Source organism: Pseudopipra pipra, chromosome 3, assembly GCF_036250125.1.
Source record: "Pseudopipra pipra isolate bDixPip1 chromosome 3, bDixPip1.hap1, whole genome shotgun sequence".
NCBI lineage: Eukaryota > Metazoa > Chordata > Aves > Passeriformes > Pipridae > Pseudopipra > Pseudopipra pipra.
In genome coordinates this window covers 106296-127779 of record NC_087551.1, presented here as the reverse complement: position 1 = coordinate 127779, position 21484 = coordinate 106296, and the positions used below count along the sequence as shown (strand labels likewise).

At 43.8% G+C, this 21484-nt stretch overlaps 1 protein-coding gene across 5 annotated transcripts in view; it reads left to right on the top strand.

The window, feature by feature from the left end:
- The window catches only part of RIN2 (Ras and Rab interactor 2), a 62558-nt gene that overhangs the window by 27573 nt on the left and 13501 nt on the right, over positions 1-21484 (top strand). For 4 of the 5 annotated variants that reach the window (XM_064650907.1, XM_064650905.1, XM_064650908.1 and 1 more), the window contains 6 exons: positions 3329-3423; positions 10244-10436; positions 10804-10915; positions 12692-12764; positions 14252-14343; positions 17342-18466. In XM_064650907.1, the coding sequence (XP_064506977.1) occupies positions 3329-3423; positions 10244-10436; positions 10804-10915; positions 12692-12764; positions 14252-14343; positions 17342-18466 (1690 nt within the window). The remainder of the gene's footprint in view (positions 1-3328; positions 3424-10243; positions 10437-10803; positions 10916-12691; positions 12765-14251; positions 14344-17341; positions 18467-21484) is intronic. The other variant, XM_064650910.1, reaches the window with a different exon arrangement.

Genomic DNA, 21484 nt, shown 5'->3' with positions numbered 1-21484 from the left:
GATGTCATACTTCCAAATGCATTTCTTTTCAAGTAAACCTCCTCTTTCTGTAGTATAGCAGGGTAGTATCTATTTCATGGTCCTAAATAGGCTGCAGCAGATTTCTCCTGATTACTTTTTAAGTCTTTGGGTTCATGTATGCTATTTTACATTAACAGTGGCCCCTGGCCAATGCATCCGTCCACTTCAGTTGTATTTGCCTTTGGAAACTGCCTCTTACCATCTTGATTTCCACTCACAAATGGGTGAGTTTTCCAATTATTTCCAGCCAAATAGGTGTCACACTCTTTGCAAATAGAGAAATCTGTTTGAGGAATTCCAGTTGCACTTAAAAAGGCAGAGCCCTTTGCTGCTGCTTGTTTTCTCAGGGGCGAAGCTAATAATAGTCCACAGCCAGGATTCTTCCTGCATTTTGCAGAAACCTGTTATTAACAGCTCATCTTGTCTGATGCTCATCATGTGTCCATCACAGGTGCTGCATAATCACCAGACCTTTCATTGGTCCTGAATACTTGGGAGGTGATGTCAGAAAATCATGAGTGCACCCTGTGTTATTTGATAGAAAATGGTCTGTCAGGTGCTGTGGTGACAGTATGTGTCAGTTAACTGCAAGGATACCCAGATGATTCAACTCCATAAGACCTTTTTTCTTTTTTTTTTTAAATTGAGAGTAACGTTTTTTACCATGAAGAAAATTTAAGGAAAATCAGTTGCAATTTGCAGAAAATATTGGTGGTTTATTTTAGAAAAAAACAGGGGTTATTTAACCCTAAGGATAAATGTTTTATTTGAGGTGAGGTACAGGGTGGTAGGTGATAAGTCACTGTTGGGTTGCAGAGTGTGTTCTGTTTGGTTTGATGCCACACTTTACCTGGTTTCCTTGTCCAGGATGTACTGACCTCTCAGAGACTGAGGAAAGACTGCCTTGTCCTGGAGGATATGTAGTACACCCCAGAAATCTGCCCTGGGGAATAGAATGTGAGCATAAGACTCCTTGAAATGTGCCATTTTGTTTGTGTTCTCTTTAGATAAAGTGAAATTGCTGAACATGGAAAAATTCCCCTCAGGAATGATAATTTCTCTTCAAGGCAGGCATACAAATTAAAAAGTGTTCAGATTACTTTGCCCTTAGTACAGTTTGGATTTGAGATCTTTGCTGTAGTGCCCAGAGATTCTGTTTTCTGGGAGGGAGGTTTTCTTTTTATTTTGGTTGGTTGGTGTTTTTGGGAGGGTTTGGGGTTTTTTGCAGCTCTCATCAAAGCCCATTAATTCAGTTCAGTGAGTTAACAGCCAGATGGTGACAGAGCAAGTCATCCCTTTCAGTGGTTCGAGCAGTCACCAGGTATTTTAAAGCTCTGAAATGAAAAGCTTCAGCAGAACCAGAAAGGGAAGAAGGCTCCAAAAGCTGTAGAGACAGAGTGAGGATTGCATCAGCAGTGTCTTATTTAGCAGTAACAACTGGTATGGTTGTCTCACTACCTCACTGCACTTAGCAAACCTCATAAGGAATGAACACTGGGGAAATTTAGCAGGCACCTGAGACTGAATAGTTATTGCTTGTGTTTTGACATTGGAACAACTTCTTTTTAATTAATAAAGCCCTTTTCCTTTGTGTTCTGCCATCAGTTATGAAATGTGATTTTAATCCAGGGATAGGAAATCCTAATATAAATAACTGATAGGCTGTAATTAAACCTGGAATGGATTTTTTTCACAAAGGTGTACTCTTATTTTTTCCAAATACTTGTCACATTCTTTATTTAAAAGTGACAAATCGTATATTTCTTTCTGAATGTGTATTTATTAGCATTTCTTGACTCGCATTTTGTATGTTTTCATACAAATAACAAGAAATCCGTTGTGTCAGTATTTTAGAATGCCATTAGTTATTTAAAACTAGCTCTAAGAAAGTACATTCAGAAGGTACAGCTACTGAAATAGTTTGAGTGATTGTTGTATCTAGAGGCTGTAATGGATTGCTCATCAGAGATTTAGGCCCAATAGGTTCCTGGGGGTGTGCTGGCTCGGCAGGATGGTGTGGGTTCTTCCCTTTGCCATGCTCAGGAAGGCTTTGCTCACGTCTGGCTGCAGTGACCCAGGGCTGTTTAAGAGTCAGCAGGGGGAAGGTCTTTGCAATGCCAGTGGTACAGAACATCTGGGAGCTGTGACAGAAACGGTGTGGATAATGGTAATGCACTCTCACTTAAGGTTGGCCAGCTGTAAGCAGAGACTAAAACTTCTTTTAAATTGATTGGAATAATGCTGCACAGCAAAGGAGAGAGTGAATTCCTTCCAGCAGAACAGTACAGGGAAATGATGTCCACAATGCTTTGAAAACGCTGCTGTGCTGAGCTGCCTGCCCTGAGCGGGGCTCGGGGTCGTGTCTAGTGAGTGACTGGGAAGACTGTTCTGACTTGGACTGGGAAGCTGGTTTTGCCTCAGTGCCGGTGTTTGTGTTTGCTCTGTGGTTCAGGGATGGTGGCAGAGATCACTGCATCGCTGCAAACCTTCTCATCAGCCTCTGTCCAGGCAGGAGGGAGGGGACACTGCCAGGGTTTGTGTACTGCCGTGGTGCAGCGTGACAAGCAAACTTGATGCACTGGCTGCACAGAGTGTTCAAGACAGCATGGCTTGCAAACTTCATTGTTGGTTTCTGCTCAGCAAAATGTTCCCCAGAACTCTGGCTAGCAAATTCTTCATTTCTCGGGACACAGCCCTCGTGCTAACCTTGCCCACATTGAAATGAGTTTTTGCCCTCATACCCAGAGTTAGGATGGTGTTCCACCTGAGCTGAAGTGTTACGAGGCAGTCCCTTTTAACTGAATTGTTCTGTTCAAGTGGAATCCAGAACCTAACATGAAAAGCAGCTCCTCATTCCTTTCTTGCTTCGTTGCTTTTCGTCCTCCACGGTATCATCATGCTGGCTCAGTGCCCCTTCTGCAGTCGAACTCTTGCAGGTGGAACTGTTCTAAATATATTTTTCCTTTTTATTTGAGAAAGTAAATGCTACAAATAGTTGAATAATTCAGTTCTTGTAAGCTGTTGTATAATATGTAGAGGCTGCAAATTGAATACATTTAAATAAAAAGGCTAGCCAACCTGGAAGGTGTTGTACTGGCACAGAACAGGAATTATTCTTCCTCTGAGAACCATTATAAGTGGCCCCAACCCTTACTTTTTCCTTTGCAAGGGGAAGTCCAAATAGGATGCGATTTTGAAAAAAAAAAAAACCCAACAGTTTGTAATCTCTGGTGACTAAACTTGCCCGGGCTTCTTTTCCACGCCTCTTCCACTCACTTGATGTCATCCTATTTTTGTCCCTTTCTAGCTCATTGACACAATTGCCTCAGAAATCGGAGAACTGAAACAGGAGATGGTACAGACAGATCCCACACTGGAAGATGAATCTGCTGATTTGCGAAGGTGATTAAAATGTTTATTTTCATGGTTCCTGGAGCTCTACTGTGACAAGAATGTTTTCATTGCACTGTCTTCTTGGGTGGCTTATGTCCTTCCACTGTTCTTCCTAGCAGCACAGGGGGGGTGGGTAATCTTGCTCTTGATCCAGGGAATTTGCCTTTGTGCAGGAGTGCCCAGAGATTCAGTTTTCTGTGTATTTGCCTTAATATCTTCTAATAGCAACTGAGCTTCACTTCTACTTCCTTGTTAAACCTTGGATAGGGGTGAATGTCTGAAGCAGGAAACTTCTAACATCATTCCCATTGTCTGTGGCAGAGCTTTGCTTTCACACTGTAAAGACAAAATGTGCATGGCTTCAAGTGGCTCTGTGAAGATTCAACACACTGTAATATAGGATTTATTTATGTTCCTGGGTTAGAAAGTAAAATATTGACTGTTATGACCTAATACATATGTGGGATATGTGTTTAATTAATGTATGAGTAACTTGCACATGAAAAAAAATAAAATAGGTGGGGCATTTCCTTAAGATGATTTGAGATACATATTACAGTGCAGATAACATTTCTGGCTTTTTCAAACTGATCATACCATGTAGATGTGGACTGTGAAAATTTGTCATGGTACACTCGTACCTTGAAGTGGGCAGAGTGGGGCCTCAGCATCTTGGATTTGCTGTGGCTGATGTGCTTGACTGGTAACATCTGTTGGATTGGCATCTGGAGGATAATCAATATTTTAATAATTGTTTTAACGAAAGTACAAAAATGTATCCTTGTCTGGAATATTTCTTGCAAGAGGAAAGCAACCAGTGTAGGTGTTGTGTTTTATCTGACTGCATGCTCTGAGCCAGCTCTGGAGCTGGTGGGCTTTGTTCTTCCAGCAGTGAGTAATGAAGTGGGTAATTGTTTGTAATTTGGAATTCCATCCAAGTTTTTTAGCTTTTTTTTCTTTCTATGAATTCTGTTGAAATCTGCTAGAACTTACTGCAAAGTATATGGAAATTATTGACATAAAACACTGTTGCCCAAGTGGTAAAGAACAGGTGACCTAATTAAAGTCCTTGGCTATGGCCCTGGTTGCACATTATTCAAGTTTTAAAGCTTTTGAGAGTACAGTTCTCTTACAGTGGCAGAAAGGATACTTTCTTCATTTTGGTGGGCTCAGCTAATTAATTTCAGCAATCATCAGCTAATTTTCATTTAAGAAAAGGCTTTGAGAACACCCATATGCATGAAAGGCTAAGATCTCCTGGTAAAATCTTGGTGGAAGCACTTCACTGGAAACAGTCAACTTTTTTACTGATTTTTTTAAATGGGTTCTTAAGCTGAATTTGTTAATCTTGAGTGCAAAATGATAAAAATATGTAAGTAAAGCTAACATAAAAAGTGAATCATGCAATTCCCAGGACTGTGTAACTGAAGTCAATTTCATACTGAAATAATAGCCACCAAAAAAAAAATTCATTCTTTTCTGTCACTTTGAGATGATAAATGGAAAATATGAAATCTGAATAAGTGAGCTAATGCCAAATTTTCTATGACTATGTAATTCTGCACTGTTTGCTTCTATGTAAGGAAGAACCTGTATCAAAGTTTTATAGTTCACTTGTGTTTATATAGAGCTACAGAGCAAGGTTACAGTAATTTCAACCAAGGTTTTCCAGAGCTCTTGTTTAAACTAGACACTTTGCAAGTCTGTGTTTAGTCATAATTTTATTTCTTTGTAGTTACTTTAAAACTTGGTAATTAATGTAGTTTGCTCTCATTATTGTGTGTTCTGCTGTTCAGAAGCTGGTCTCTTGATATGACCTTCGGATTTGCATCTAGAGAAATGCGAGCTAAATCTTTTCCAACTCGTTTTTTCACCTTACCAGGATCCACAGACACACAGGGCAGTTTTAGAAAGGCAGCGGTTGCGAGAGCTCTCGACTGGGTTCAAAAAAATAACTGCATGAAATGGTGTGCCTGCAACTTCAGTGTTGTGGTGTGGGGTTTTTTGTGGTTATGTGGCAACTTTCAGATTTATACTCCTCCTCACAGTTCTGTTTTGGGCTTATTTCCCCTTTTAGCATATATGGCCCAAGTAATAATGAGAATGATTCGAGGCTCCACAACTTTGGCTTGTAAGCATGTAAAAGCCAGACAACAACAAAGACTTGCCAAACTGTGTTTTAAGGGGGATGCTCACGCTGTGTTTCAGTATTCCACCGTGTTGGATGCCAGGACCTTCTCCCAGCACAGACATTTGTCTCGGTAATGCACATGAGTGGAGTTGTCAGAGAAGGGCACTGATGGGGCTGGTCTCTGTCCAGCTGTGCTGGTGACCTTTCAAAGAGTAACAGGAGAGCTTCTGCGTGCAGTGGCAGCCCGGGAGCACGTGTGGTGACAGGTGGCACCTGGATGATGTTTTGGGAGGCGCTGGGTCTCCCTCGAGGGCCGGGCCCACGGGACCCCTGCGTGTCTGTTCTCATGGATGTCCGGGAGAGGGACTGCAGCGAGTGCTGTCCCTCTGGAGGGAAGGCTGGGAAGCTCCAGGCTCCCCAGGGCATTTGGTGCCTGTGCAGGGGTACAGGGATGCTTGGTGGTGTGGCAGCTGCAGCAGCTTGTTCCCTTCCTGCTCTGTTACCGGGACAGAAGAAGGGCAGAGCTTTGCTCCCTCTCCCATCTGGCCCTCACGCCTGCGTCCTTCCCACAGCAGTTACTGCACTGCAGTCAGCTCCTGTGTCCTGCACAGTGAGTTGCTTCTGTTACTGTAGACAGATAGGCAAGTATCCAACAGCCTTTCTTCCCTCAGCTTTCAGCTGTGATGGGGTGCAGGAGGAAAGGACAGGCTGGCTGCTGAGCAGGGCAGGGAATGTTCAGCAGAGGCTTAAGGCCCCCCCCCCAGTCGATGCTCGGAATGACTGTGTAGGCCAGACTGGTGGGATTAAGACCTGTTAGACTGCTGAATTTACACAAATACAGGCACTTTAGCAGTGGGGAGTCAAACTGGGTTGACTCTGGGGTGGTTAACTTTGGTGGGACTGGAGCAAGGATCATCCTGGTTACAGGCTTCAACCTGTTCCTTGTCTTTTTCACTGTGAGCTCAGTCTAATCAGGATGCAGCACAGCACTGTTTATCTTGGCAGTTACCTCTGTTTACTTCCCACATGCTTGTGGGTTTTCTCAAGTCTAAGGAAACTTGCGTGAATCATGTGTTTTCTTCAGTTCATTGTGAGTTGTGTTGAAACTGCTTTCCCACTGAAGAGGAACCAGTGTAGCACCCCTGCATCAAAGCAGACCATCCGTGATTTGTGTTTCGATTTTGAGTTTAGTGGGACCTAGTCAGATTGTCTTTTACCAGGAGTCTCTGTAAAAAAAACCCCAAACAAATGACACAAACCAACCAACCAACCTTCCCCCAACCCAAAAATAAAGCAGGAGAGGAATTTAGTTGTTGCCTAATATACAGCGTGTTTTGCTAGCATTTAGGTTACAGCAACTCCTTATTCTGTACACTTGATTTAATCAGTGGCTCATGAGGAATTCAAATGGTTGTTCTTTCCATGCAGTTGTTTCCAAAGTAGTTACACACACATCCCAGTCTCAAATAATTTTACAGTCTAAGTCTAAGACAAGACAGATTTCAGGAACTGCCATGTGTCAGGGTTTGACTGTATGTCTAATGCCCAGATCATTAATTAAAAAGAAGTTAAGAATAAAAACCAAACGGGAACATGATGCTCAGGAGTGCCAGACTGCTGTAATAGGCTGTCAAAACACACCAGTGGGCTTTTGACTGCCCTTGCTCCTGGACCTGGGGAAGCAGCTGCTTGGAGGTTGTATGTGGTTTGTCACATGTGGTTTTTCTAAGCTGTGCTCTTTCCAGAGTTCACCAGGTCTGATCTTTCTCTCTGCCTCCTTCTTTTTTATTTGGGAATAGGAAATAATTTTTTTAAGTGTTGCTTGTTCCTGTTTACCACCCTGCAGATTGCAGTAACATACTAGTGCTGATCTAGCTGGGTTGCATTAGGGTTGTTTGAACCATCACCGTTTAGGAGTGGCAGAAATTCTTCTCATGATCAGATACCCGTAATCTTTGGCTTATTTCTTGAGGGGGCAGAAGCAGCTGCAACAAGGAGGTGCCTGTATCTAGGTCAGAGAGTTTCCTCCTTGGCTCTCGGCATGTGGAAGGGATTGTGCATGTAAGTACCTGGGGGTTCCAAAAACCTGACAGCTCCCTATTCAGATAAATCTTCTGATTTATAATGGTTTAGGGGGGGTGTGAGAACACTGAGCCAGTCATACCAAAGGGGAACATTGTGGCCCTACATATCTGTGAAAACTCTAGCCAGCTTTAGGTGGTTTTGTGGTAGCAAGCAATGCCAGGCATTCTGGGTTATACCAGTTGGCATCTTCTTTTGTGTGTGCTGTAGCTTTCTTCAGCAGGCAAAATCTTTTCCCTCTTGGACATATTCCCTCTGCAGCATGTTTAGCTTTCACCTCCTGACCAAGGGATGGAAATCATTTCTATCCAGTTAAGCTTGCAGCCAGTGTTGGTGCATAGCTTGCACTTTACCACAGCTCCCTTCAGTTTGTGAAGCAGCTAACTGGCACTGAGGGTGAGTGGAAAGTGTCTGAGCAATATTTACTGGAGATACAGCTCGTGAAAACACTTTTGTGGTTCATGGTCTGACTTCTGTGGAGATTCACACATTACCACACCAGGTTCTTGTTGAAAGGGCAGCCCAGGATTCCTGCTGGGAAGGTTTCAGAGCCCTGTCATGACTGATGTAAGCAGCACTTCCCCTCTGCACACGGGGTGTTTCTGTGTGTTTTGTGCCCCTTGAAGGCGTACTGGCAGTTACTAAAAGCTTCTGACTCTTGTGGGCTGGGGAAGATCATTGCATTTTAGATGCCTTGCAGATCTGGACAGCATCACACCATAAATAAGTAAACAGAAAGAGGACAAAAGAAAGGGAGGCAGAGGCTGGTGGTGGTAATTGATCCAGGTAATGAAAAGTCAAATGATTGTGCCCGTTCTCCTCTGATAATACAGTGAAAGTTCTCTACCCCATTTGCTTTCCTTTCTAGCCCTATCCAGAGATGCTGCAAGTTGCTGACCAAAGCTAGAAGGAAGCAGTTTGGTGGTTTGGGGTTTTTTCTTGTTTAGCTCGTAGGGTTTAATTTGGTTTGGTTTCTTTGCTATGGTTTTTTGGGGGGCTGAGTGGGCTTTTTGTTTGTTCCTTTTTAAGTATTCAGTGTTCCTGTGCTTGTGAACTCTGTACCCACTTTAGCTGGGTGCAGCAGCTGGCATAGTGCAGCTGGTAAATGCTGCCAGCGGTGCTTAGGGCCTGTCCAAAGCACGAGGTTCAGAAGAGTTGCAAGCAGTCTGCAGTGGGGAAATGGAGCTGCATTGCCCTCTGCTGTGCAGGGCCTCTCCTGCTGTCAGGAAAGGTCTGTAGGGACCACGCAGCCCCTCTGCCTGACATCTCAGGGAGTCACCTTCGGGCTTGCAGGCTGGTTTTGGGCCATTCCTAAATATTGTCGTCAGGAAGGTGTTACTGAGTAACTGTGCTGGGGTGATTTCCAGCACTGGGAGAATCACAGGATGTACTTCCAGCTCAGAAATGAGGAATTTGAACCAGCAACACCTATGCAGTTTTATTGGGTGTACATGAATGTACTACATTTCTGTGCTACATGAATGATGATGAAGCTTTGCACGATGAAAGGAGTTCTCAAAGTATTCTGTTAATCTGGATTTTTAATAACAAGTATATGTAGCCTTGAAGAAATGTACTTCATTACTGAATGTAGCAGTAACTTTAGATGCCCTGCTGCAAATAAATTTTAACCTTAGGTTACTTTGCCACATTCACACTTAGCTTAGCCTTTATTTCTTATGGGGTCAATCTGGAGCCAAAGGAATTAGAAGCATAAATAAATTTCCTTACTTGTTTCTGGTCCTGGGAAGTGTATTTCTAAAATGTGAGGTAAGGACCTTTCATGGCAAAATGTAAATATTTACAAGTTTTAGCACAAAGACCATAAAAAGTAACTGCCACTTACAATGATTTCTTAATGAAGCTGTGCCTTAGGGAGGGTTATTGGCGGGATTTAACAGTTTTCTTGTCTCCTTGTCTTGCTCATCTCTTTCTTGCTTCCTCCCCCTCTCTCTCTTTTCTTCTGACTGTGGTCTCTGACCACTCTTTAGCAGAGGGGAGCAAGATGGATATGCAGCTGTGGAGGCAACAGAGCTGCTGGAGCAGAGGCAGTGGGCTGGGGATAAGATGAAGTGCTGCTGGTTTGTGGGCTTGTGTTGGGAAAATAATCCCTCCAAACAAATGGCCTACGTGCTTGTGTCTGGTGCAGTGACCAACAGGTAGTGGGTTCCTCCACTGTCAGAGGATTGAACAGATTTTTCTGGCAGGCAGGAGAGAGGAAGATTTCTGTAGGTTGCAGCATTTGCAATCCATGTGGGAATAAAAGTATCTGACTCACATGAATGCCCTTGAAGAGAAGTTTTCCCGACTGTTAGCATAGCAAAGAAGGTGAGTGCAATGTTCAGTCACATATGCACATACAACTGTGTCTGAAGTGATTGCTGAATTTCTGAAACCTCATGGGAGAATGCTAAGGCTTATCTTAAAGTTGGCTTTGAATTGATAACCTATAAAGAGAATTTTTGTGTATCTAAATATAAGAACTCTGAGTAGGAGAAATACCAGTCTAGAGTGCCAGCAGTGCCATTAGATCTGCAATAATTCAGTTTGCTGAACTGAATGATTGTTCATAGGAGGTTAGCATATCTAATTAATTTTTCTTTAAATTTTCCACAGTCTAATAAAGGACATGGATAATGTCTCTCCTGAGAAAAATGATGTAAAAAGCTGTCCCCGGGACTCTGGATATGACAGCCTATCCAACAAGCTGAGCATCTTGGACAAGCTCCTCCACACTCACCCTGTGTGGCTGCAGCTGGGTCTGAATGATGCTGAAGCCATGGAAATTCTTCAGGCCCAGCCTCCTGGGGTAAGAGGTTACACTTCCATTTCTTTGAGTGTGGAATAAAAAAAAAGATCAATCCAAACCCTAAACAAAACTCTAAAAAACAAGCCTTGGCATTTGTTGTGTGTCCAGCTGGAGAGCTCAGAGAAGAGCACAGTGGACTGGGTGTGGTGCCCCTGATGTACAAGGAGGAGCTGGTTTCTCTGAGTGTTCTCTGCCCTGTTGCACTCAGGTGTTGGACCTGGGACAGCAACGCCCCAGTGAAACTCCGTTATGTTTTACGGAGATCAGACATCAGGAGGTTGTTCTGGTTCCTTTTGTCTATAACCTGTCTCTATAACAGCATCTGTGATGAGGCTGAAACCATGTCCTTTTGCCTTCTGCACAACAGATATTTCTGGTCAGGAAATCTGCGAGACTGCAGAAGAAAGTCATCTCTCTGCGTCTGCCCAGCGACTGCGGGTCCTGCCTGAGAGAGTTTGCCATCAAAGAAAGTACATACAGTAAGTTGTGAGTTCCACACTCTTCAGCTGTTTGTTCCATTGCTTTCCCTGTGTGATGCAGGAGCACTTGCACTGGTGGAACACACGGCAGAAGACACCCAGAGTCATGCAGATAATGTCGTGGGCTGCACACAGTGCTGTCTGAGGCGGCTCTGGGAGTGGCTGGGGTATGCCCTGGACGAGGAGAGAGACATAGAAACACTTCAGTCTGTGCTGGCACTGGAATGTTTCCATTGTATACCTTGCTGAATCCAGGAGTCATTCGTTTTTATGGGTAGTTCTCCTCTGTAGAGACTTACATACCTTCTGTAGGAACACAGTCTCTAATCCTGTCTGCTGTCACTGAAATGTGCTTGTGTTTCCTTGTACTCAGGGGACTGTTCTTGGATGCAACTTTGTCACGAGCTCTCTGTATCTACAAATTTGGGTGTGGGGTGGTCTTTTTTGTTTGTGTTTTGTTGTTTGCTTGCTTTGTTTTTAATGTAGTGTTTTCAAAGGGTTAAAATCCATCTAGCTGTTTCTGTTGCAAGATCAATGTTTCTCTTTTTTGATTCCATCTATATATGTCTTTTTTAGTGGAAATGAGTAAATGTTAGCACTCCAAATGGTTTTGAATCAATAATACCCTCATATCTTTAGAGGGAGGGTGTGAAAAATACGTTTGAGATTTAGGAATGAAAAAAGGAAGCTGCAGCTGGTGAGCATATGTGGTGCAGAAACTGCAAGTGGAACAAGTGTTTCATTTTAACAAGAAAGTGAAAACTGGAGAAAATTGGCAACAATTTCAGTTAAACTTCCCTGAAACAGGGGGTCTGTAGTTCTATTTCTCTTAGTAAACTGACAGAATTTGAGTTGAGTTTTTCCTTTTTCATCTCTTCCTTCCTTGCTCCCAGCAACAAAAAGTCAGTTCTGCGTGTCTGGTTTTGGTTCCAGAAGCAAGGCAAGCAAAGAGAAGAGAAAGTTATCAATAAGAGTTGATCTAAGTGTGATCTGAGGCTGTGTTTGTAGGCTTGTTATACTAATGAATTCCCTCTCTCCCATCTAGAAAATGAAATAATAATATGTTGTCATTTATGAATAAAATTTTTCCACAAGGGGGAAGTATCTACTGAAAGTTTTACTCACCCATCTCAGCTGAGGTTTTAACTGTAGTTGGGGATCTGAACACCTTCCTTCTCTGATCCCACTCCCAGCTCCCCTGTGTGCTTACTGTCTGCATTGTTAGTGTCTCTCTTAAAGAAATCCATTTTTCTGGACACATAAATGACCAGGTTGACCTGTATTTTGGTGTAAAAGTTGGAGAAAAGGTTGGTACCTGGCTTAAATTTTCCTCTGGTTCCTGAGGAGACTTTCTAGTCAGTAGCACTAGAACCTTGGTGTGGAGGAGCTGGCTTTACAGCAGGGAGTACTGACCAAATTCTGCGTTTGCTGCTCACTGAGAGGTCTTGCTGAGGTATCCAAAGCTGCTGCCTGGCTTTTGGCTTTCCCCACCGAGCCTGGGAGTCACACTTCATCTGTTTCACAGGAATTAGATCTCATGCTTGGAATACAAAAGCAAACTGTCCACAAAGATTATCAGTATGTCCTTAAAAATGCCTTCAGCAGAGACATGTGCTCCTCCACAGAGTTGTTTTTTCTTAGCCAAAGAAAACTTAGCTAGTTTAATGGGGAAAACTTATTAACTTTGTGCAAAAATATGAAATGTGTTTAATTTAACTTTTCTAAGGAACAGTGGATTAATGTGTGATTCTTCCTCTCTTGTAACTTTCTTTGCAGCATTTTCCTTGGAGGGGTCTGGAATAAGTTTTGCTGATTTATTCAGACTTATTGCTTTCTACTGTATTAGCAGGTAAGGTGGTGTTATGTTCTCAGTTATGTCTGCTGGACTTTCTTGAAGAAGAGAGTCTCAAGGACTTGGTTCAGCTTGATATTTATGTTGCCAGTTACAGATATCCCTGGGTAGTCTTAGAAGGTAATGGAAGAAATAAGAGGTGAGACTTGGAAGGAAGTGTCTCTGTCTTACCTGGTACTGATTACTGGGAGGCTGCTGTGGTGTCACCCACCCAGCTGTGAGGTGGTGCCACGTTGAACTCTATCTGATACCTTGTAATACTTTCTTAAGTGCTCTGTAACTCATTTAATAGCAACTATAAACTAGCTTGCAATGGCATTTTCTTGGAATTGCTAGTTAAAAGAATTTTTGGAGCATAATGGAAAAATGCCAGATCACACTGAGATGTGAATTTGAATTGGGAACAACCAAAATGGCCTCATCAGCTTTCCAGTTTGTGATTGCTAAACTTGTTTTCCAGGTAGTATGAAGAGAAAAAATGGCCAGTTTTTATGAGGAGTCAGGATTTACCTATCTTTGAATTGAGACCATGATGATGATCTAGACTCTAGATTTTCTGTGGTGCAGTGTTGAGTGTGTGTTCAAATATGCTTGATTTGAGTTTGAGTGGTGTTCTGAGATCCTGTTTTTCCACCAAGTTAATGTACAGCACAGAGAATATTTATGTGATAAAGACTCGGTGTCTGTCTGTGCTACAGCAGATGGTTGGCTTGTTCACAGCCTTAAAACCAAAATTCATGCTGACACTAGTTGTATGTAGGATTTCTGTGCTCCATTCATTCTCATTTTGTCTTCATTCTGTAGGTACTTCTAGTAGAGGTTTTGCAGTTTAGCCTGCACTGCTCGAGGGTGTATTGGTACCAGCTGGGTAGGCAAGAGGTGTAGTATTGTTTGATGGTAGTGATTGTACAATGTACATATGCTTAAGTGGTTTTGTCCCTTAAAATCTCTGTCTAAAAGCCTTTTACACTGGTTTTGGCTTCTGTTGTTCCTCATGGATCTCCCTTTGACAACATCCACTGAACATCTAGTATGCAGTGAAGTGAAACCACACATGAGAATAAATTACAAAAACTTCCTTAAATGAAGTGTGTTTTCAGCCTAGAACAGAGTAGCACCAAAGCATCCTAGCTTAGAAATTTTTAGAGTAGTTGCACAACTACTTATTTAAATTTTATTCTGAAAACTGGAATTCAACTTGGAGAGCAGTCAACAGCATATTCAGAAAATAAGCTTTGTTGAAGTGTTAAGGGCAGAGAATACTGGCAAGAGTCCTGGGTACTTGACTGTCATTTGCACTTCACAACACTCTCCAGGGTGTTGGTAATGTTTTAACTGTGCTGCGGGTTTAAGGCTCTTGCTACCTGCCACAGCTCAAGAAGAAAATAATCAGAGATTATCCCCTGCCACTGCTGAAAACAAATGCTCTTATAACTGTGGACTTTTTTGTGAAAACCATAATTGTTTTTCTCTTTGACCAACAGGGATGTCCTTCCATTCACACTGAAGTTGCCTCATGCAATTGCTGCAGCAAAGACAGAAGCTGAACTTGAAGACATTGCTCAGCTTGGACTGAGTAAGTAGTTCTTTACAGAGATGTCCTTCCCTGTAGCACTCCCGTGAGCTTGAAGAAATAATCTGTGTCAGTAAGTAGTTCCCATTGGTTAGCAATGTTACAGATTTCATGTAGAAAAGAACCTTCTCTTATTTGGGAAGACCAAACCTTGTTCTGGCCAAATAGTGGTGCTCCTTCTTCCTTCTGTGCCTTCTGTGGTATTTTTGTTAGTGCTGTTTCCTTCTTCCTTCTTCTCTCCCCTCTCTGGGCAGCCCTTGGGCAAAGCAAATCTTGCAATCCCCAGGCAGAGGTTTGATGTAGCTTCTGCTCAAAACCCTGCTGTTGGCTGTGGGCTCACTGGCTTGGTGATGTACTGCAGCTGCGAGGACAGTGCAGGAACCAAGGGCCCCATCAGTAAAACTCCTGTTCAGGTTGACTTGCAAACTTAGAATGGGGACTTTGGAGGTCAGTGGCTCGTTGAAATGGCAGATTAAGAAAAGGAGTGCACACCTGCAGAATGTCTCCATGTGCATGACAGCAAATGTTTGAAATAATAGAAGACAGTGCAAGGACATGCCCTTGCATGGCCTGACTGCTGCAGCCAAGTACAGGCTCACTGGGAAGCATTCCTGGAGCTCGCAGGAGATGCGGAGCCCGGCGGGATTTGAAACTTGGGCACCACCCAGATGAATCATTGAGCAACTCCTGCAAAGTGCTGAATAGCCTCATTTCCTTCTTCAGGAAGGGAAGGTTGACTGTCAGCAGTCTTTGTCCCAGTAGATTTTTTTAATCATCATGGATTTTGAAATGGATCCTCTCTAAATCAATGTTAGTGTGAGGATCTCTGGGACTGTTTGGTGGGACTTCACAGCAAAGACATACACAGCAGGATGTATTGCACTGCTTTGCATTTGGATTTACTGCAGTAGCAATCCAATTAAGGGATTTGTTTTAGAGAGGAGATAAATTACTTCTGCACTGCTTATCTGCAAGTTTAGGTAATTAGATGAAAATATGGGTTATCATGGGAGTAGAGGCAAATATGGTACTGTTGAGGTCACTGTTTAGATGACAAAAAGAAAATAAATGGTCTGACTGGGATACAGTGTAATGATACAGTCTCCCAGTGACACATAGGAAGCCTTAAGGTAACATTAGGTGAGTTTTTCCAGAGGGGATAATAATGGTGGTGTTGATCAAGTTCTCCAGACTAACCCGCTGCCTTTGTCCTCGGTACTCCAGACCACTGTGGCCTACTTGCTGCAGAATTAGTCTTGCTCTTGAACAGTTTCTGCACTGTGTGTGTTTTTTCTTTAGCCTAATACATTTGAAAGCTGAGGAGGAGATGGATGGATCAATGTTTGTGTGGTTGCTGTGTTTGGGATCAATTACCTAATATACACCAGATTAAGGCCACACTTTCTATGAGCAAAAACCAGGCAACAAAGTTGAGATTTTGATGGAGTTTTAGGTGTCCATGTGTGAAAGAGCACACCAGGAAGTCAGCCCTTCAGTGCTGTGGACTCTCAGCAGCCCTTCCTGTTAAATGTGAGTTTTCCTTAAGCAACACGTAGGCACAAGACGCTGTGCTGTGAACACAGAGGGTTGTGTCTGCTGTCAGAGCTCTGTCATGCAGTCGGCTCAGAGGAGAGCTGCATAAGACAGGTCAACAGCATGTAGCCCAGCAAACCACATCAGCTGGTAAAGATTTCAAAGCTGTTACCAACCTGTAAGATTTCATGTGCTGAACATAAGATTGCTCTCTGGGCCTCTCCTGTGTTTCACCTGCAGCAGTGCTTACACCACGTGTGTTTGCAGCAGCCCACGTGCCAGGCACGCTGGCCGGTCTGCTGAGAGATCTGCAGGCAGGATGTGAAGTCATGAAGCTGGGAAAACCAGCAACACTGCATGACTGTGTAGAGAAACATGCCTGTGCCTCTGTACCTCTCTGGCAGTGGCCTGTCACCATGGGCCATTTCCTGTCTTCTGCCCTGGAGGCAAGACATGGACCTGTTGTGGATGCTTGGCACTCGTGAACTTGGGCACAGGTGCCATTGCTCACTGGCCCCAAATGAGGCATCTTGACACTACAGGGGAAAGGGACCATGCCAAGATTGGCAGATTTCAGCAAAATCTCCCTCCTCTGGTGTTCCTCCCTTATTTCAGCATGACTGCTGTCCTCAAGGGCACATCTGATTTCCATCTTCAGACCTTCAGGAGCTGATGCTCTTTGCCACTGGCTCGGTTGCACAAACGTGTAGATGCTTTGCTGGGACAAGTGCGGAGGCTGCAGCTGAAACTTGCTGGTTTAGAATAGGTTTTCCATGCTGCTGGTGTGGGACTGCACCTCAGGTCTATTTTTGGGCTGTTGAGTGTCTATAACCTTGAGGAAACTGTCCCCATGGCAAAGGCAGGGCTGCAGGCCAGTGCTCTTAGACACGTGAGCACTTGGTGTGCACAGCTAAAGGGGATGTGTGCATCCACCACAGCAAAACGTGAGCTGGCTTCTCATGTCTGGTTTCATTGGTTCACTATGAAGAGAAACCAGCCAAGATTTTTGTTGAGTTGCCATATGTGGCCTTCAGCTGGTGTAAATCAGTTAAACTGTTGTCTTTAATGAAGTGAGCTTATTAGTACCAGCTGAGAATCTTGCCTTATTTCTCCTGGGTGAGCTGCTAGTAAGTAGTTTATGTTCATTTTGGTCTCAAGCTGGTAAGAAGTACTCTTTTACAGTCTCCATTCCTGTCTTTGATTCTCAGTTTAATTTTAAGCTTAGTTCAGTGGAAGCTATGCATTGGTCATGGTATTTATAAAAGAGTAAGAGCAGTCTCAGGAGTGTAGCATGCAGTTGTGTCTGGTGGTGCTTTAAGAGGCTCACTTGGAATTTCCCCCCCCCCTTGAATTAATAAAAGCTCGCCTAAATTTCTTAATACTTTAAACTGGTATTGTTGAGCTGAATGTTCTCAGAGCATCTGCATGCTGGTTTGCGTTCTTACGTTAATGCAATGATGATTTTCAGACTTTTGGAGCTCCCTGGCTAACAGCAACCCCCTGGATCCTTCACCTCCCTGTAGGCCTGTGCCTTTGGACAGTGCTCGTAAAGACTCGCGGCAGCTCTGCCTTATAAATGGAGTGCATTCTATACGAACCAGAACGCCCTCGGAGCTGGAGTGCAGCCAGACCAACGGAGCGCTGTGCTTCATTAATCCCCTCTTCTTAAAAGTGCACAGCCAGGATGTCAGTGGAAGTCTGAAAAGGCAGAGCCCGAGAACTCCAGACGTGAATGGCACGGCGAGGCCTCGCTCCCCCCCGCCCCGGCCGCCACCTCCTGCTATTAATAGCACCCTCAGGAGCCCGCAGCTCTCCAGGACTATAAAGCAGGCGAGCATGCCAGAAACAGCGAACCATAAGAAAGAGAGAGGCTCGGATTCGCTGCAGAGCAAGCCAGCCCCGATTCCGCCTCCTCGGCTGAAGAAGCAGGCGGTTTGCTCCGAGGCAGAAGGGGGCCCGAAGGCGGCGGCCGCTCAGCCCGGCTCGGCGCGTGGGCCCGGAGCAGCAGCCGGGCTTCCAGGTGAGACCCCGCCCGAGCCCGCTCCGGCAGCTCCCAAAAAGACGGCGGCTCCCACCTCTGAGTCACACATCCCGTGGAATGGAGGCAGGCAGAGACTGAGCGACATGAGCATTTCCACCTCCTCGTCCGACTCGCTGGACTTCGATCGGAGCATGCCGCTCTTCGGCTACGAGGGGGACACCAACAGCAGCCTGGAGGATTTCGAGGGGGAGAGTGACCAGGAGAGCATGGCACCCCCTTTGAAGCCCAAGAAGAAAAGAAGCAGTTCCTTTGTTCTCCCCAAGATTGTGAAATCTCAGCTGCGGAAAGTCAGTGGAGTTTTCAGTTCCTTCATGACCCCCGAAAAGAGGATGATTAAGAAAATTGCAGAGATGTCCCGGGACAAACGCACTTATTTTGGATGCTTAGTACAGGACTATGTCAGCTTTCTCCAAGAAAACAAGGAGTGCCATGTTTCCAGCACTGATATGCTGCAAACAATTCGTCAGTTCATGACCCAAGTCAAGAACTACCTGTCCCAAAGCTCCGAACTCGATCCCCCAATCGAATCACTGATTCCCGAGGACCAAATAGGTAAGAAACACTGTCCTGTGTTTTGTGGGAAGGTGAAAATGTGTAATCTGTGTTTACAGTGCTAGTCTTTGTCCAGTTCAGAAAAGTGTGGCTGACTTTGCCAGTAGAGTCTGAGCCACTGAGTATTTGGGTCTTAAAACCCCAAACCACCCTGTCGGCTTGGAATAACTATGCTACCAAGTTGTTCATAAAAACTTTTCCATAAAATAGGTGCAGCCTGGACTTTTTACCTGTGATTGTTACTGCTTTAGCTGCTATACTGTTAACAACACAGAATCCTTTATTTGCTGGCACACATGTATTTTTCCCTAAACTGGGCTAAAATAGTTCTCAGTGCTTGGTCCAAAACTCCTGATTTTAACCATGTAGATTTTAGCTGTAGAACTAGAATTTACTCAAAACCAGTGACATCTAAGAGCAGAGAGACTTTCATGACAACTTACTTTTTAAATAAATCTCATTCTTTGAAACATTCCTAATCACTCCTGGCAAAGCTGCACTGTCCCTACACTTGAAACTAGATAAAAAGATATATAAGAGTTTTAAAAAGCAAACAAATGTGTGCAAGACAGAAAAGGAGCTGCTAATCTCTAACTTTTCTGTTCTATGTACATGTTTGTAAATGCTTGCAGATGAACTGTATGCTTGAATATATGTTTTAACAACACAGAGGGACTCGTGTATCCACAAAAGTGAAATTGTTGTTGCATAAAATCTCACTGCCTCTCTCTTGCAGAGTCTGAGCAGTGTTTGTAAAAGAGCCTGTAAGCCACATTTAGGAGGTAAACATCCCTCAGGGCAGAATACTTTCCTTGTGAGCTCACTTCAGTCCTGATTTGCTTGTTTTTCTCCATACCCCAGTGTCCCAACAGTTGGCCCAGTGCAAAATTGGCAGATGCTTTTTTCTCTGGGACTAGAGGGTAATTTTATGTTGACATTCTGTCTGTCCTTGACCAAGAGGAAGTATTCTCGTGTAACCTCAACTTCATTTACACAAAGTCAAGCAGAAGTCACAAGGACTGCTAAAGCAAGTACAAAAACGTGAAGAATGTCCTTGAAATGGAGACTCAGAGACATGTCATGTTCTCACTCTAATAACAAAGGCTGTTACCTGGGTGTCACATGAAGAAAAAGCACCGAGTTGAGCAGGGGGTGCAGGCACATTTTCACCTGCGTTTCTGTAGAGCACTGGATATTTGACAAAGTAATACAGATCCAGTTTGTGTGTAATTCTGCAAAAGTTTAGTTTGTTGTGTACTTTTAATTTCAAGGGTGTGGTTTAATCAGACTGTGGGTCTCCCAAGACTGGAAACATGTTATCTGCTTTTAAATGTTTCAGTACTTTGGAATAGCATAAGCTGTGAAATATAGTAACTGAACTACACTGGTTTTCTTCAGCGACAGAAAGTCTGGCTTTGATCACATGATTAAACACAATTAATTTATAAAGTGGGATAGTTGAAACAAAGGAAGAACTTGCCTTTGAATCATCCGCTGCCCATGGTTCAAGCCTGCAAACAACTGCAGTGGATCAGGAGCATCAGATGTTGCTGATGTAAGCAGATAACTATGTGACAGCAAAATTTAGTCATCCCTGCAGAGAGCTTTTTATGAAGTAGCCCTGCCTGTTGTCCACAGCTTTGCTTGAGTATTTCAGTATGGAATTGCAGCCCAAATTTTAACTGAGTTGTCGTTTATCCTCTCCTGTCAGCCCACACTTTGGTGGTGCAGGTTTTTCCTCTGTGTGTCAGCCCAGCGCTGGATGTGTGCTCCTGGGATAATACTCCTCCTTTCTAAGTCAGCCAGGCTTTACCTTAACCCCCTCTTGTCTCCTGAATTCCAGTAGGTTTAGTGAAGCCCTTGGTATTTGGGACTTCCTCCCATATCTCTGTAGTGGTCTTTGTGATGGTGTAGCTTTCCTTGTAGAATGGCATCTCGGACTCTTGCAAGTGAAAGACTTCTGTGGGAAATCTTTGAAGTTTCCCAGACAGGGGTCACATCACATTGTTAAACTGCTGCAAAATCACTGGGAGAATATGCATCAGGGTTTCTAATGAGTCCTGACAGATGCCTCCTAATCTTAGCACTGTAGGCTGTTAACCCTTCCTGAAGCAATGGGATTCCCAGTGCTGGAACAGAATCAAGAGTGGGGCACATGGCTCTTTATTGTTTAAAGATGAATGCAATTTGTGTTTTTTTAAAAGACATCCACACCTCGAGTTGTATCCGCAGAATAAAGACCTGGAGTGGTCAGAGGAGGCCCTGATAGTCCACAGCTGCTTCATCAGCATATGTTTGGGAGTTTTTGTTTGTCTTTCCTCTTTTCCTGGCTTTGAGCAGAAAGGAGTCAAGTTGACTGTTGTCACTTTGCCAGGTGGGATCTAACATCTGAACAGCTTCAGTCTCAATGCCTGAATGTGGGCCTGGCCTAAGAAATGACTGGTTTAAATCATTTGGCAATAAGGTATTAACTGATTGTGTGGAAATGTGCCTAAACAATACAGTCTGTTGCTTGTTATGGTATTTCTAATACGTACCAGATACTTAAATGCTGAATGTTCAGAGAAGGTTGGAGAGAAGGTGTTGGCCCCTTACTGGCAGGCCATGCTGTGTCACAGGGGCTTGGGTCTGTGTGGAGGAGTCACAGGCAGACAGAGCTGGAAGTACTAAGCACACTAAAGCTGAGGACTGACCCCCAGGGTACCTCTTTTCAAATATCTGTCATTTGACAATCAGCCATTGATAATGGAGTTCTCAGTGCACTGTTTTATGCACCTGTTCATGCACCCACCTTACGGCTGTTACAGCAGGACAACATTTCCCTTGTTTGTTTATTTGGAAGGTGCATGGAATAGGGCTATGGGTCTTAAAAAGGCTAAGCTGTAGCCCACCCCCAGCTCCCCTCTTCTTCACTAATCCAACTATCCTCTTAAAGGAGTTAGAATGGTAGGTCACTATTTCTCCTTGAAAAACTCGCGTTGGCTGATTTTTAGCACTGCCTTACTTTTGAGGTGCTTG